The sequence below is a fragment of the Lepisma saccharinum genome, chromosome 15 (genome assembly GCF_977018435.1).
Source record: "Lepisma saccharinum chromosome 15, izLepSacc3.1, whole genome shotgun sequence".
Classification (NCBI taxonomy): Eukaryota; Metazoa; Arthropoda; class Insecta; order Zygentoma; family Lepismatidae; genus Lepisma; species Lepisma saccharinum.
The window spans coordinates 46,273,991-46,289,214 of record NC_139243.1 but is presented as its reverse complement, the minus strand read 5'-3'; the positions used below and the strand labels follow the sequence as shown (position 1 = coordinate 46,289,214).

Genomic DNA, 15,224 nt, shown 5'->3' with positions numbered 1-15,224 from the left:
GGTGCTTGCAGAAAGTAATATTCAAATTTCTCCAGACCCATGGTCAACGCAAATAACTCTTTCGCTGTGACAGAATAAGAACGCTGAGTTTCAGACAGCTTCTTACTCCCAAATGCAACAGTCTGCAATTTTCTCGTTTTATCGTCCTCCTGAGCGACGATATAGCCAAGCGCTATGTCAGAGCAGTCTACAAACAAGTGAAACGGTTTCGAAACGCCAGGAATCTTGAGATCAGGACTATTTACAATTGCATCCTTCAACTTCTGCAAACTCTCTTCTTGTTCTTTTCACCAAGAAAATTTCCTATTTCCTTGTAACAAATCCGTGATTGGTTTGGATATCTTTGCTTGGTCCTTTATGAAATCTGACAGAAAATTTAAGAAGCCTACTAGTCTCCTAACTTGCTTGATATTTCTCGGACGCTGCAATTGCTCTGCTTGTTTCCCCTTACTTTCCGCACAAGATATGGTATTTTCTGATATTGTAAACCCAAGAAAATCAATTTTCTTTCTGAAGAGACGCGACTTTCGATAACTAATCGTCAGTCCTTTGTCATTCATCTTTCCCAGGACAGAATCCAACACTCTCAGTTGTTCTTCCTCGGTAGCGTTTGCAATAACTACGTCATCATAATAACATATTGCATCAGTTTGATAATGCTCTCCTAGCATCTTCTGCATCAGTTCTGCAAGGTGAAAAGGTCCACTACGACAGCCATAAAATAACCTTTTGTATCTAAATGTCCCCATTTCTGTCAAGAAACCTGCATATTTTCTTGTATCTTCAGAAATCTGCATATTTGCAAATGCAAACGGAATATCCAGAACTGTAAATATAGTTCCCCCAGAAAGCTTACATATTGTCGACCTAATATCAGGTATCTCTCTACGTCTAGCCTCCAATCTCTTATTCAAGCCTTTGCTGTCGATGATCACTTTACATGTGTTATCTCTCTTCACATGAAGGATAGGCGGTGAAAGGTAATCTGTGTCACCCCTTTCAATGATCCCGTCTTCAAGCATCTGCTCAACAGCCTGATTCATCAATTTCCTCTTTTGCTCAGAAAGTGGCCTAGGTTTCGCTCGGAATGGCTTCTCGTTATTCACATCCAAATGAACCTCGTAATCCTTTGCTAATCCTGGTTTATCTTGAAAAACATCAATGTGCCGTCTCAGTATGGCAATCAATTTCGGCTTGTTTTCCTCTGAGATATCGGTACCCTCCATCAGCATGGTAATCCTTCTCTCTTCGTCAACCCCCTCCTCTTTGATGTCGCTGCTACGTGTCTCCGCTCCGCAAGCAGAAACGTTCTCTCGGACTCCTTCGACTCCATCCGTGGTCGAACCCAGTCCCCTTGAACCAACAGCATCAACGCTGTCACGTGTCGGCGGCGAATCAAAAGGCACGATTTTCGAAAGATCAGGCTCAATTGCCCACCCGTTACGATGAATCATGGGTATAAGTCCCAGTTTAGCCATTAATGTCCTTCCCATTAACATTTCATGATTAGCATTTGCTAACACAAATATCTGATCCCGAGCCTTGTGTCCGTGAAACTTAATATTCACGTAAGCGCTCCCCAAAGATTCCACATTTCCTTCCGCAAGTATTACTTTAGTTTTACAACCCTTCAATTCTACTCCATTTGCCTTCATTTTCTCGAAAACCTCCAAAGACACAAAGTTATTGGACGACGCCGTATCAATACATGCGTGTACTTCTACATTAGCCACGTTGCATAAAACGATAGGTTCCCTTACGTCTTTTACATTTACATTGTGAGGCGAAAAATTTTCCTTCTTTGTAAAATTTGCTGTTTCCACGCCACGAACTTGACAAATTCGTGGCGACTCTATGCGTTTTTTGTTACTTCTTTCCCACGTTCATTAATCTTGTTTTCCCTATGGTGATTTGAAGCTCTGCAACCTTTCTGTCCACAAGTGTAGCATAATTTATTTCTCTGGCAATCTTCCTTCGAAAAGCGGTTCTGTTTGTTTTCATCCCTCACCGCAAGTCGCGAGGGTGGAGGGCGTGAAACCACATGTTCAGCCCTCAGGCGCTCGACTTTCGGGCGGTCAAAACCAATGCTCACAGGGTCCAAGAAAATATCAGATTTCTTTCTTTCCCTCTCCTCTTCGCATTCCTGGTTAAATGACTTTCTCAACGACCAGCTGTAAATTTCGTCTTCCGAAACGAAAGATTTGAATCTCTGCCTTTCCAAAAACTCCGCCTGCAATTCCAGCGCGTATTCGCTCATTTCTCTCATAGAAGTGAATGTCTTGTTGTACAAATAATCCCTAAATACCGGATTGCAGTGGGATTTCACAAAGTCAATTCTCTCCTGTCCAGATGCCGAATTCCTTATCCTACTAAAATGCCTGTCAACTTTGCGAACGTATTCCGCCAATCCCTCGTTAGCAAGTTGAAACCTTTGCGACAAAAATAACTCTGCTTCTCTCTGATAATCCAATCTGTGAAAAGCCTGCAAGAATTTATGCCTGAAGTGTGAAAAATCACCGAATGGTTCCGTGAACAAAAACCACTCCCTCGCTTCATGTCGCAACGAAAGAGGAATAAACTGCTTCAGAAGATCATCTTCAGAAATTTTCAGCGTTCTCGCGTAATCTTGAATCCTATCCAGATACGAAAAAGCATCTTCCTTCCCTACATTTCCCTCAAATGTCGGAAGCGGCAAACGAATTTCCTCCATTGCTACTTTCGGAACGCACCTCTGTTCCTCAACAACAGAAAGCTCTGACGTGGTCGGGCTGGACCTACTCGAGTTACCAAGCGACATTCTTGTAACTTCCCCTTTTCTGTTTCGCAAGATCATCGGTTCGATCCTCGTCCGTTTCTCTCCTTAACTTTCAAAGCAAAAATTCTAGTTCAATATCCTGCGACAGGCCTTCATACCTAAGTAGGGGGCAATTAAATAAATGTTAAGAAAATGGAAAGAAAGGTCAAGAAAGAGTAATGAAAAGGTCAAGAATTTTGGGTTTGTTATTTATTTGTAAATTACTTATGGCTACAAATTATTTATATATATATATATATATATATATATATATATATATATATATATATATTATATAAATAAGCTAAATGAAATGTATAATATCCTAACTTTTATAATTTGTAACATTCATTGAACATCCTGCACCATGACCACGAGGTCTAAGGTGCAAGCTTTGAGCTCCAGCTATGGTATAGGAGGGTGTTCAAGTCTCCTGGAGGAAGCTCAACTTTTCCTGAGATTTTGGCCTGTGCATGGGACCAGTGGCAACCCACCATCATGAGGAAATTGGAGAGCTACGAATGAGTAGCGTAGGCACTGGCACTCACGGGCTGTTATGGCACTGGTTATAACGTTCATTGAACATGTGTCTAAATAATTTCAGATAATTTTTGTTACGATGCAATTTTTTTGGAATCAAAAGGGGTTGGAGAGTAAAACCTCAGCTATAAATACCAAGAAATTTCTTTGACAAATCGACTCCTGGGTGGACTACGAATGAAACTACCCTAGGTGGACCAGGAGTAATTAGAGATATATAAAATTGGCTTATAAAATAATTTCCAGTCTGAACCAATGACGACTAAATTAACCCTTCTGTGATCCTGAGTTTTCACTCTTACACCAAAATGACTGTATGCTGTTTCTACAATATAACTGTTGAAATGATGAACCAGTGTTCATGGGATGACTTCAGTGTAGGCCTAGAAAGAGTCAATGCTACTGGCAGAAAGAGCAATGAGTTAACTAACTGTACAAAGGAATGGTAGCAAAGTAAGTTTTTTTCTCAAGGAACTATTGTAAATAGTTTATGTGGAAAAATGTATATTTTTGGAATAGCTTGTAACATTTTGTTTATTTGAAACTGCAAGGGTAAAGTATGTAATATGGGAAAAATGTAAGACCAAAGTTCCACTGTTCTGTTTATATATACAAACTGTTCTTGAAGCTACCTAATTTACACCATAAGAAACGTGTTTTGATGCTATAAACGGAGTTTTAATGCACTTTCTACTGTTCTTTTAGGTTATTTCAGTTAATCCAAACTTTCGTTAAACCGGTCAACTTATCCCCCCCATTAGTCCGAACTAATGAGGTTTTACTGTATCACTAAAATGTGACGCACATGTCACATCTGGCATTTAAAGGTTACATGAAGGCTGGTGACTTTTCCTTTCGGATAGCACCTGCAGTTACATTGTACTATCTTGAACCATTCACTTTTTTTTTCTTGCTACTGTAATTAGTACATACAAGAAGTTGAATGCTTTGACATTTTTTTTAGCAAGAAAATGATCAAAGTGAAGACATTTTTTGCCACTTCCAAATGGACAACAATGTATAACAGATTGTGGTAATAGACTTTACATAGCAGTAAGGTACTATTGAAGTTTTAAAATTTTGTAAATCACTCAACTATATTTTAAAATTCAATAGTATAGAAAATAATCTGTTAGACAGTTGTTCCATGTTTGTCATATAAGGCAATTGTAGCAAATTTCATTTTAAATTTCACTTTAACACTCACTACAAAAAAGAACCAGGGACCTTTTGATTACAAGGTTAATAGTAGGGTGCCAACATTTTGAGAAACATAAGGTGGGCTGAACTCTGAGATTTGTTTTATAATTTCACACAATAAAGTATGTCATAAGTAGCATTTGAAGCATTTCTGAGAAAAATATATGAATTTCATGGTCGCCATTTTTGCCTGTTATATTAATAAGTGCCTAATCAGGGAAAATGACAAAATATCGCACTGTGTATCAATTTTTCAATTTTAGTGTGTATTTTACACTTTTCGATGCTTTTTTGCTTGTCTATTTGGAGACGGGGACGAATCTAGAAATGTATTGTGGGGGAGAGGCAAACCATGTGTCTCAGGAATAATAATAATAATGTTTAAATGAAAATAATTATATTATCAATTAAAATATATTTAAAATAAGTTGTTATTACATGAAAAGGTATAAAGATGGTATAAAAATAGGGATATAATACTTGCATTCATTATCTATCTTACGTGTAGTTAAGATGGACATAATTTGTACAAAAACAAGTGCGCTGGCAAAGAAATTAATGTCAAATTGATTAAGAATTGAATATTTTTTGAATAATATAAAATGATGTTAGATCCAGTTTCCGAAAAGTAAAGTTCCTGATTAATATTTTTCATGTAAAGACCCTGGTTCGATCCCCGGTGGGGGAGAACTGGGATGTTTTCCATCTGTTGAAGCGACTCTGGCACCCACCCAGCGTCGTATAAAGTTGGTACCTGGAGGAAACTCTGGGGGGTAAAGGCGGCCAGGGGCATGGTACTGATCACATCACCCCCACCTTCGGCTGTGATCAAGAAAGTGTGGGGCCCTAACGCCTTCATGGCATGGTGCAAAGCACAGGGGAGCACTTTACTTTTTTACTTTTATGTATATTATCATAAATAGTAGTGTGCAAGCATAAATCTTTGGCACTGTCCTTCAAAACCGTATGATCCCAATACGTATAATTCTACCTTCCAATAAGTTCAGAGGAAATTAATAACCATTGATTATAGAAAAAATGCTGAACAAGTATATTCTTATTATTTAATTTTATTACTTGGTAAGTCTTTCAGGTGCAACCCCCCAGGACCCCCTTAAATACATCCTTGTTTGGAATGCTTTTATTAGACATTATCCTTCCTTACTTTCATTGTAACGATGTGACCATGGATAGTGTAAATGATGTAGGACACTGAAAAGTATTATATTGGAGAAGTAACAATTCTTTTATGAAATATTTTGATAACAATCAGGAATTAAAATTAAGTAGTGAGAATTCTTAGGTGTATAATGATGAATCATTTTGTTTTCTTGAGCAGGAGAACTTTATTTCTAAATTAAAATGTAATAATTGTATGCAAATTATTGGGTGGGTTTGACCTCCAAGGGCCCATATAAGTTGGTGCCACAGGTTCGAGTCTTTATCGAGCCTATATTTTTTTGCATAACTCTCTACAAAATTTAATAATGAATGCATTCTGTCTCACATATATACTGATTAAAAGCAAGTACAGATTACATAATGTTGATTTAAAACCGGTGGTTCTTTTTCAGCATTAAGGCGTAGACACACATTGCCAGCAACAACAAGAGCAGTGACGAAAGGTTTGCAGCTATTGCAACATATAGAGTGACCTTGTTCTTAAGCAGACACCTCACATAATTTCTTGAAATTATGTTTGGCAAGCGGTGCTTTGAGCCAAGTTATGTGGAGTTCTCGTTATGCCTTTCACCAGTCAGTGTTTGACAGTGAACATGGTTACACAGCTATTTTCGCATTTTTTGTTTGATGAAATTCTTCATGCCTTTTTGTTTTCTGCACTACATGCTTTATCATAACATATATATGAAAGAAATACTGTATTTATTAATTTTCATAGTTTACAGGGTCCGTTCTGAAAGTATCCGAACTGTCCACAGCGCGACGCGAGAATCGGTCGAGGGTTTGGGTAAGCTGCGCCAGGTAGCAGTGGGGACCTTAACCTTCAAAACAAGGCCTCGCTCAGTTGCCTGCGAGCAGTGGTTGAGGTGCAATCGCTCGTGTTGTGTACACGGAAAAAATGTTGCGTCGAGAATTTGCAGTTGTTGGATTTGGTAAAAATGGAGCGCACTTTGGAACAGCGCTATGCTGTGAAATTTTGTGTTAAATTGAAAAAAAAAAGTTACGGAGACTTTAACCATGCTACGGGAGGCTTATGACCCCGAACAAGAGTCAAAGTTCAGAATGGCACACCCCCGCATCCCCTTGTCAAAAGAAGGCCTGGATGTCAAAATCAAATGTGAAGACAATGCTCCTTGTCTTTTTCGACACGAAGGGAGTCGTGCACAAAGAGTTTGTATCTGCTGGGACCACCGTGAATGCAGCTTACTACAAAACAGTGTTTCAGCGTCTCCGAGAAAGGGTCCAGCACGTCTGGTCTGACACCGCAGACAGGTGGGTGCTTCACCATGACAACGTGCCGGCTCATACAGTGCTGTTGGTAAGTGAGTGTTTGGCCAACGTACGCAGGTAAATGCTGTCTCATCCCCCTTACAGCCCGGACTTGGCACCGGCCAACTTCTTTTTGTTTCCCAAGGTCGAAAGGGTGCTCAAGGGGAAGCATTTTGTGTCAATTGAAGAGGTTCAAGCTGCCACAACCGCAGCATTGAAGAGGGTCAGTCAAGGACTTCCAGGACTGCTGTGAACAGTGGAAAAGTCGGTATACTCACTGTATTGAGGCTGAAGGTTCCTACATTGAAGAATATTGAAGCAGTTGTAATTATCGTCAATAAATTGTTTGCAAATAAATAAGTTCGGATACTTTCAGAACGGACCCTGTATAATATCTGGGAAAATACTAATTGCGTATTTATTATTAACAGGATGTATTTTAAATAGGGATGGAATGATTTGATATTTTGGCTAATACCGATAAATTACCAATATAAAATGTACCAATCTGATATAAAATTTGATTTGTTTCATAAATTAATCAAGCTGTTCACGGTGCAAAAGAAGCTGCATGTTTAAACATTACGTTAAAAATAAGTATAGAATGGAAATTATTAATTTATCCATAAAAATTATAACAAAATGGCATGATATTGCACTGAATTGTAAGGTATTTATGTTGGATCAGTAAAATTACAGTAAAACCTCGATAAGCCGGACTTTGCTTAATCTGGATAGGCCAAATAAAAAAGCAGAATGCAAGGTTTTAAATGTGGCTAGAAGTCAACAAGAGAACTTCCCAAAGAAAAGACAGTTGACCACTGATGAAATTCTGTTTCCCGCAGACTTTGTACTGTACTTTATAAAGTGCATTTAGACCTATGCCCTTTAAATACTCCATAAGAAACTTGTTTTGTTGCTACTGTTCTTTTAGGTTATTTCAGTTAATCCGGACTTTTGTTAAACCGGTCAAACTTATCCCCCCATTAGTCTGGATTAACGAGGTTTTACTGTATTGGTAATTTTACAGATGAACCGACATCAGTACACTGATATTCCTGTATTGGTCGATATCGATAGAATACTGATTAATCTGTCCCATCCCTAATTTTTAATCAGATTTTTTTTTATGGTTTTCCAAACGTTCTTATACATTTTTCATTGTAGCATTTTTTTTTTAATCTGTTGAAAACTGAAACTGACATAATTTATTAAGATGTGGCCGATACAACAATTTCTTATATTTTGCTGATCCCATTGCTAACTTTAATAATGTTCTAATATTGTGTGTTTGACAATTACATGGTACTCAGTTTACAAAACATATTTACTGGAATTTCAGTATAGTTCTCCAGAAAGAAGTTGTTAACTCTCAATACTATAGTTCTAAGGCAAGTCTTGGTCCAACAATATAATGGTCATTCTTAGAGTCAAACACACAAGCATATCCATTGTAAGAAATGGTCAAAATGAATGTTTAATATTTTCTTTATTTTCATATTACGAGGGTGAATCAAATATAAACTGGAATTTATTTTTCATAATTTATTGAAACAAAATACAAATGCAAAACAAATGCATTACTTTTCTACATAGCTCCCTGCAACTGAAATGCACTTTTGCCAGCGGATAGAGAGTTTGGCAATCCCATTTTCCCAGAAAGTTGACGGACATGTGCACAGCCAGTTGCACACAAACTCCTCCACTTCTGCATCATGCTCAAAACGCTTACCTCCCACTGCTTCTTTCAGTGGCCCAAACGAACAAATGGTAGTCACAAGGGGATAAGTCTGGACTGTATGGAAGATGTTCAAGTGGTGCCCAATGAATTTCCTCCAGGTTATCATGTGTTGCAGGAGCTGTGTGAGGTCTGGCATTGTCATGAAGCAGAAGGACATTTCTGATGGGTGTGCCATGTCATTTAGTCCAATGACAGCCTTAGCATTTTCCAGGAGTCGATTTCTTGGTGGCCCAAGTTGTCATGAATGATCGTGTGAGCACTTCCATAGCTTCTGCCCACTGCAGAAGAAATTTCACGCACTATCAAGCGACATTCACCTTCAATAAGGTCCTGAATAGCCTGGGTGTTTTCCTGAATGATGCTTGTCTTTGGCCGTCGTTGATGTCTTTCATTTTCAACAGTTTCTCATCCCCAAAAAATCTTGTGGGTTTCTATTCCTCCCCAAAAAATGTCCCCATTTGTAAACATGGGTCTTTGAAAGGATGGACTCCCCAAACTGAGCTCGAAGTCTCATCAAAATTTCAGCCGGTTTTACCTCTTTTGTAAGAAATTTGATAATGATTCGTTACGCAATGGACGGGTGTACCTCTTGCTCACTCATTGTGTTACTGACTGATATGGAGAGTTGGCAGGAACTCCAGGGAGGAAACAGGCTCTACATGCCCCCCCCCCCTTACCCTCCTCATTATCACCTCACGACCACAGGGCTGTATTACACTTTCCCTGGACATGCGAAAGAAATTCCCGTTTATATTTGATTCACCCTCGTATTTTTACATCAATACATTTCTTCATGCTACTATCAAAGAAAATAACAGGAAACTGTTGTACACATCAAGAATACTTTACAGAAGGATAAATATTACATTTTGGCTGTTTTGTTTTTGTTTTTGGATGAATACAAATAGAAAATTTCTCCAAAGTAAATATATTTTTTTTGTGAAGATGAAACTGCTAGTTTTTGCATACAGTTGATAACGCAGTAAGAGTTTTGTTTAAACATGTGAGTGTGTGTGCTGTGAGAGTGTCTGTTGTATTAAGTTCTTTGTTTAAAGTATTAATAAATCCATGTTGCAAAATAATAATAATAATAATGTACAGATTTTGAAAACTTAATGCAATAAAATTTGTGGAAGATAAATTTTTTTTTCAGGTAGCATGGAATTATTATTTTACACATAGAATTCATTTTAATCGCGTTTGTGCCATAAATATAAATATGACTTCTATGTTTTATATTATGTTAGTCTTTCTAGAAATGGTTGAATGTTTTAAAATAATATAGGGTGTCCATAAAGTTTGGTTACAATTTCACACTTTAATAACAAGAATTGCATTTGACAAACAGAAGTGTCCTGCAGTTCATATGATGCACCAACTCAAAAACTTTGTGTTCAGTCCCCTTTGATTGATTGAGTTGATGTTTTAAGTCCACTTTATGCACAGTAAGGCTAATCGGGACTGGATCTACAGTTTAAAGTTGGTTCTGAACCACTATGTGCATCCACCGGGTATCGTACCAAGGACCCCTTGATTACAAGGTGATGATGCTACACTATGCCATCGGGGAGGTTCCCCTTTGACATGTGCACCTCTGGTTGCACTTACATTATCTAAATGATATTCCAACTCCATGGGTACTAACTATAGCATATCTCTGTCAACAACGTCAATAGCATTGGTTATTATTATCTTTAAATCATCAAGATTAATCACAGGAGTTTGGCACAGTTTATTCTTGACATAACCCAACAGAAAAATATCCATAGGTGTAATATGAGGACACTTGGGAGTCAATTTGACCTATGGCAATCCAACATGCATGAAACGTTGTGTGAGGACATCTCTCACAATCCTTGCCCAACAATTTATTGAGTTCATGCATCATAAGAATGTCTGTATACTTTTATTACATACAAATTATTGTGGTTGGAGTGTGAGGTTATAAAACAATCTTTATAGATGCCTTGTATTTTGGTTTTAATCCAGTTCATAAATGTATTTGTAATCTATGTTGCTTTTCTGCCACTATTGGCTGATTGCACAACAATGAGAACAGGTGAAATTGATGAAGGGATACTCTCAAAGAACACCCTTGCCCAGGCCAGGACTCGAACCTGTGAACTTTGGTGACAAGATTGAAAGTTCATCACTTAATCTGCTCAGTTATTGAGCCGACAGTTTGTGAACTATTGCTGTGTTACAGTTACTAGAAGCATTTTCTGCCATGTGCAGCTTTCTTTGTGTGATTCTTGCACATGAAACTGTATGCTTAATGTGTTTGGTCTTGCAGGCACAATTAGAGCAGCTATAAAGAGCAGTAAAACTGTGATTGCATTGCATCATTTATTCCTGTTGTGTATTTCAGTTCCTCCCCTGCCCCCACCTGATTGGAACAGAGCGACGTCCACCCTGCAGCCTGCTGTTCCTCGCCAACCGCCTATAGAAGAGACCCTTGTGAACAAAGGCCACTTCCTCACTCTCTATGCTCTGCTGTTGAGAAGGCTCAAGACATGCCGGGATATCAGTGAAGAGGGAAGTGTTCTGGAAAATTTGACAGATTGGATGATATCTGTAAAGCCAATGTGAGTTTTTTAAAGTTTTTAAACTCTTCTTTGGGTTCCTACTTTACAATGTGCTTCTATTTATATATTTATCTATTGTTGTGATTAGTCAAAAGTGACATAAAAGTGAAGTAAAATAACTTAATTATATATTTATCTCAGTGTGTGCCCTTATGGAATTGATTGAGACACCTAATTGTTGGTGGAAACACACAGGCTGGGATTATGAACTTTTCTGGCCTCCTCCATCTACAGGGTGGCGCACGAAATGTCATACCATTCAATCACATCATAAAATTTTTAATATCATATATTGAATGTTCAAAACACGTATGCGGGTGAGTTGGTTCATGGAAAATCAGGTAGATGTCAGGAGAAGTCAGTATCGGACTCTATTTTGTTGCGAAACAGCAGTTTGCAAGATGGCAGATAACGGCCGGTTGAGTGTCAAACAGAAGGTGAAAGTTGTAATGTTTTTTGCAGTAACAAAGAGTTTGGTAGCGACACAAAGGCATTTTCGTGCACACTTTGGTACAAGATGGGCTCCCTGTAAACAGACCATTCACAGATTGTGCCAACAATTAGAAACCACTGGCTCTGTGTTGGGGAATAATCGACTGCGCCCGTCAAGTGTCCGAACACCTGAGAACATTGAAGCAGTTTGCGTGGCTTTGGCACGAAGTCCAAGCAAATCAACAAGAAGGGCGGCTGCTGAGTTACGAATATCTCGTAGGTCAATCCAAAGGATTCTCCACTCTGATCTTCACTTGTTCCCTTACAAAATGACAGTTGTCCAGAAACTAACGGCAGTGGACAAGGAACGAAGGCATCAGTTTGCTTCGTGGTTAGTGGAAGAAGATCATGTTCTGCACAACACTTGGTTTACAGATGAGGCGTACTTTCATTTAAATGGTGTGGCAAATAAGCAAAATGTTCGATTCTGTGCAAGTGAACAGCCTCACAAACTGCATGAACGTGAGAATTATGGAGAAAAAGTGAGTGTGTGGGCAGCAATTTCAACTCATGGAATCATTGGACCGTTTTTCTTTGACGACACAGTAAACAAAGAACGATACAAGGAAATGTTGGAGAACTCATTTATTCCGCAGCTCTTGGTAACAGGTCTCCATTTACACACTCAGTGGTTCATGCAAGATGGAGCCCGCCCACATACTGCAAACATTGTTCTTGATTTCCTGTATGAGATGTTTAATGTGCGTGTAATGTCTAATCGGTTTCCTGAACGTCACGAAGGTGGGAGATTGTGGCCCCCGCATAGCCCGGATATTAATCCTTGTGACTTTTTTTTTGTGGGGTTTCTTGAAAGATAAAGTTTTCGCAAGGAAGCCTGCAGATGTAGTGCAACTCAAGGCCTTTATTGTGCAGTTGTGCCGTGAAATTTCGGAGGACTTGTGCCGGAGGGTTGTGACAAATGTAAAGGTTCGCTTGCAAGAGGTTGTGAACCATAATGGTGGACACATTGAACACATTCTGCACTAAACAAACTTTCCATACTCTGATAATTCACTATGCATTAATTTTGTAATGTTTCGATAATAAATAAATGTGTAATAAACAAAACAAATGGTAAGACATTTTGTGCGCCACCCTGTAGTTGAATGCATCACTGCCAACAATCTGGAAGTTTCACAAGTGCCTGTTTGAACCATTCCCATGGAGTGCAGCGTCACCACTCATGGGCAACGACATGTAAGCCCTCTTCATCCTGAAACACCCTGCCCCACAGTGGTTCTTTTTGCCATCAAAGAGTGCATAGTCCGAAGGGGCTAAATCTGCTGAATATGGAGGATGTTTCAAAACTGTGAATCTCAGTTGCAGTGTTGGAGTTGTCTGAGCAGATGTATGAGGCCTGGTATTGTTGTGTAAGAGACACACTTTATTCGACTATATCATCATTTCTGAATTACGTGTCACATTCGTCGGAGAAGCTCACAGTATGTGTCACTGTTCACCCTGGAACGTTGTGGCAGCCAGTCGAAAAGCAGGATGCCAATCTGCATCCCAAAACACAGACGCTACCAGCTTCCCACATGAAAGTGATGGTCTTGTTTTTTTTGGACGTGAACTGCTTGTCCATATATTTCCATTCCATTGAGTGCTGCCTTTTTTATAGTGTTTTGTCACTAACCGAGCGAAAAAGTTATCTGTATTTTTGTCATGGAGGGCCAAGAGATCCCTGCAACAGTTCACACGCGCAGGTTTTGTTCCTGGGTGAGTTCATGAGGAACCCACTGCGAACACACCTTCTTAATATTCAGGTCCTTGGTGAGTATGGCATGGATTGTCATCCTTCCCATACCAGTTGCATGCTGTAGAGCCTCCACAGTCACGTGCCTGTCATACATTACTATGTCAGACACCTGCTGAATCATGTCAATGGTTCAAGATTGAGTGACGATGTCCAGGGCTGGTTCCTTTCTTGATACTTGCACTTCAGCTGTGAAAACTGCCACCCAGCGAACACAGTTGCACGACTCGGAGTGGATTCACCACACACTCCATGCTGATATCGTACACCTCCACTTGGCAGTACCTTACTTGTCCACGACTCTGACTACACTGTGAGAAACAAATGCCTGTCACGTGATGCTGTCTGGAGCTAGGAGAATGAAACTCGGGCAGCACACAGCCCAAGGTCACCACTCTTAAACACCTCCCTCTTTTCTGTTCTCGGTTCTGGCATATAGGTACACGGGACACAGTCTCAATCAATTCCAAATGGCCTAAATACATTAAAGTAAGATAAAATTGTTACAGGAAGGTCTGGAAATTTATTTGAAAATTCCTTGAACACGTAAAAGCCAGGCAATTTATTTTGGAAAGCTGAATAGTATAAATTAAAGTGGTAAAAAGGAATATATTAGACAAATGAATATTTCTAGCTTGGCAACACATACTTTAGAGAGAAACCACAAAGTGTCTGTTCAAATTTGTCAAATTAATAACCTAGGAAAGAAATCTTGATGAAAGAATACACATATTACAGACTTGAAATAATGTTAATGATAAAACACTTGGAATTTTTATTATTGATTATTTATTGGGTATCGGCAATAAAAATTATGATGAAGGGAACTTTTCAATTAAGAAACACAACAATCTACAAAGACTGCAATAATATGACAGTTTCCAATTCCTGCTGTATTAAGATTGTCAGTTCTCAATGAAAAAAAATGATTTGATAACTTTATCTTCTGATGTGAATTCTTATGTAACTAAGAAGTTTGTGAAATGAAAATCTTTCAGTATTGTTTCAATTCTTTTTTTCTTTTTGCCCTATTATTTGAGATAATGTACAGTGACTAATCTCGAGAAGGTGAAGGGAAATGTACAACTATACGTGTTTTAAAGCACTTTGTTCATTACTTTATGATATGTAGAAATTTTAGCGAAAAATACAAGCTCAACCAGGACTCAAATCTGGGTCTCTTGCATACAGTGTAATTGCTCTACACACTAGGCTACCAAGACAGTCTAGGTTTCACCCGATATTTTGCTGTCTCTGTTTTACCTGTGTTGAAATGTCTTTGTCAGTGTTAACTCAACTGAATCTGCTGTTGCCTCTGAAACACTGATGACATTGATAGTGCCTAATTTCTCCCAGCGTAGACTTGTAAATTACCTTATACTTTGGCACACACACAGGAGATGTACTACATGGAACTTTCAACCAAAAATTCGGGTTCAACCAGGACTCAATCCAGGTTTGAGTCCAGGTCAAGCCTGCACTTTTTTGCTCAAATTTCTACTTTGTTCATTGTTTTACAATGTATGTCTTTGTGCATTTGTAGGTTATATGCTATGGAGCACATATGATATATGAATTAAAGAACAACACACTATTGAAGCAGCCTTTCTTTTGTTGCAAATGATAGAGCAGCAGTAAGTTTGTGTTGACATTGACCGAATGTAT

General features: G+C 38.7%; 1 protein-coding gene across 3 annotated transcripts in view; it reads left to right on the top strand.

The window, feature by feature from the left end:
- Epg5 (ectopic P-granules autophagy protein 5) overlaps positions 1-15,224 on the top strand; it is a 157,268-nt gene that overhangs the window by 134,551 nt on the left and 7,493 nt on the right. For all 3 annotated transcript variants that reach the window (XM_083136936.1, XM_083136937.1, XM_083136935.1), the window contains one exon: positions 11,095-11,311. In XM_083136936.1, coding sequence (XP_082993062.1) covers positions 11,095-11,311 — 217 coding nt within the window. The remainder of the gene's footprint in view (positions 1-11,094; positions 11,312-15,224) is intronic.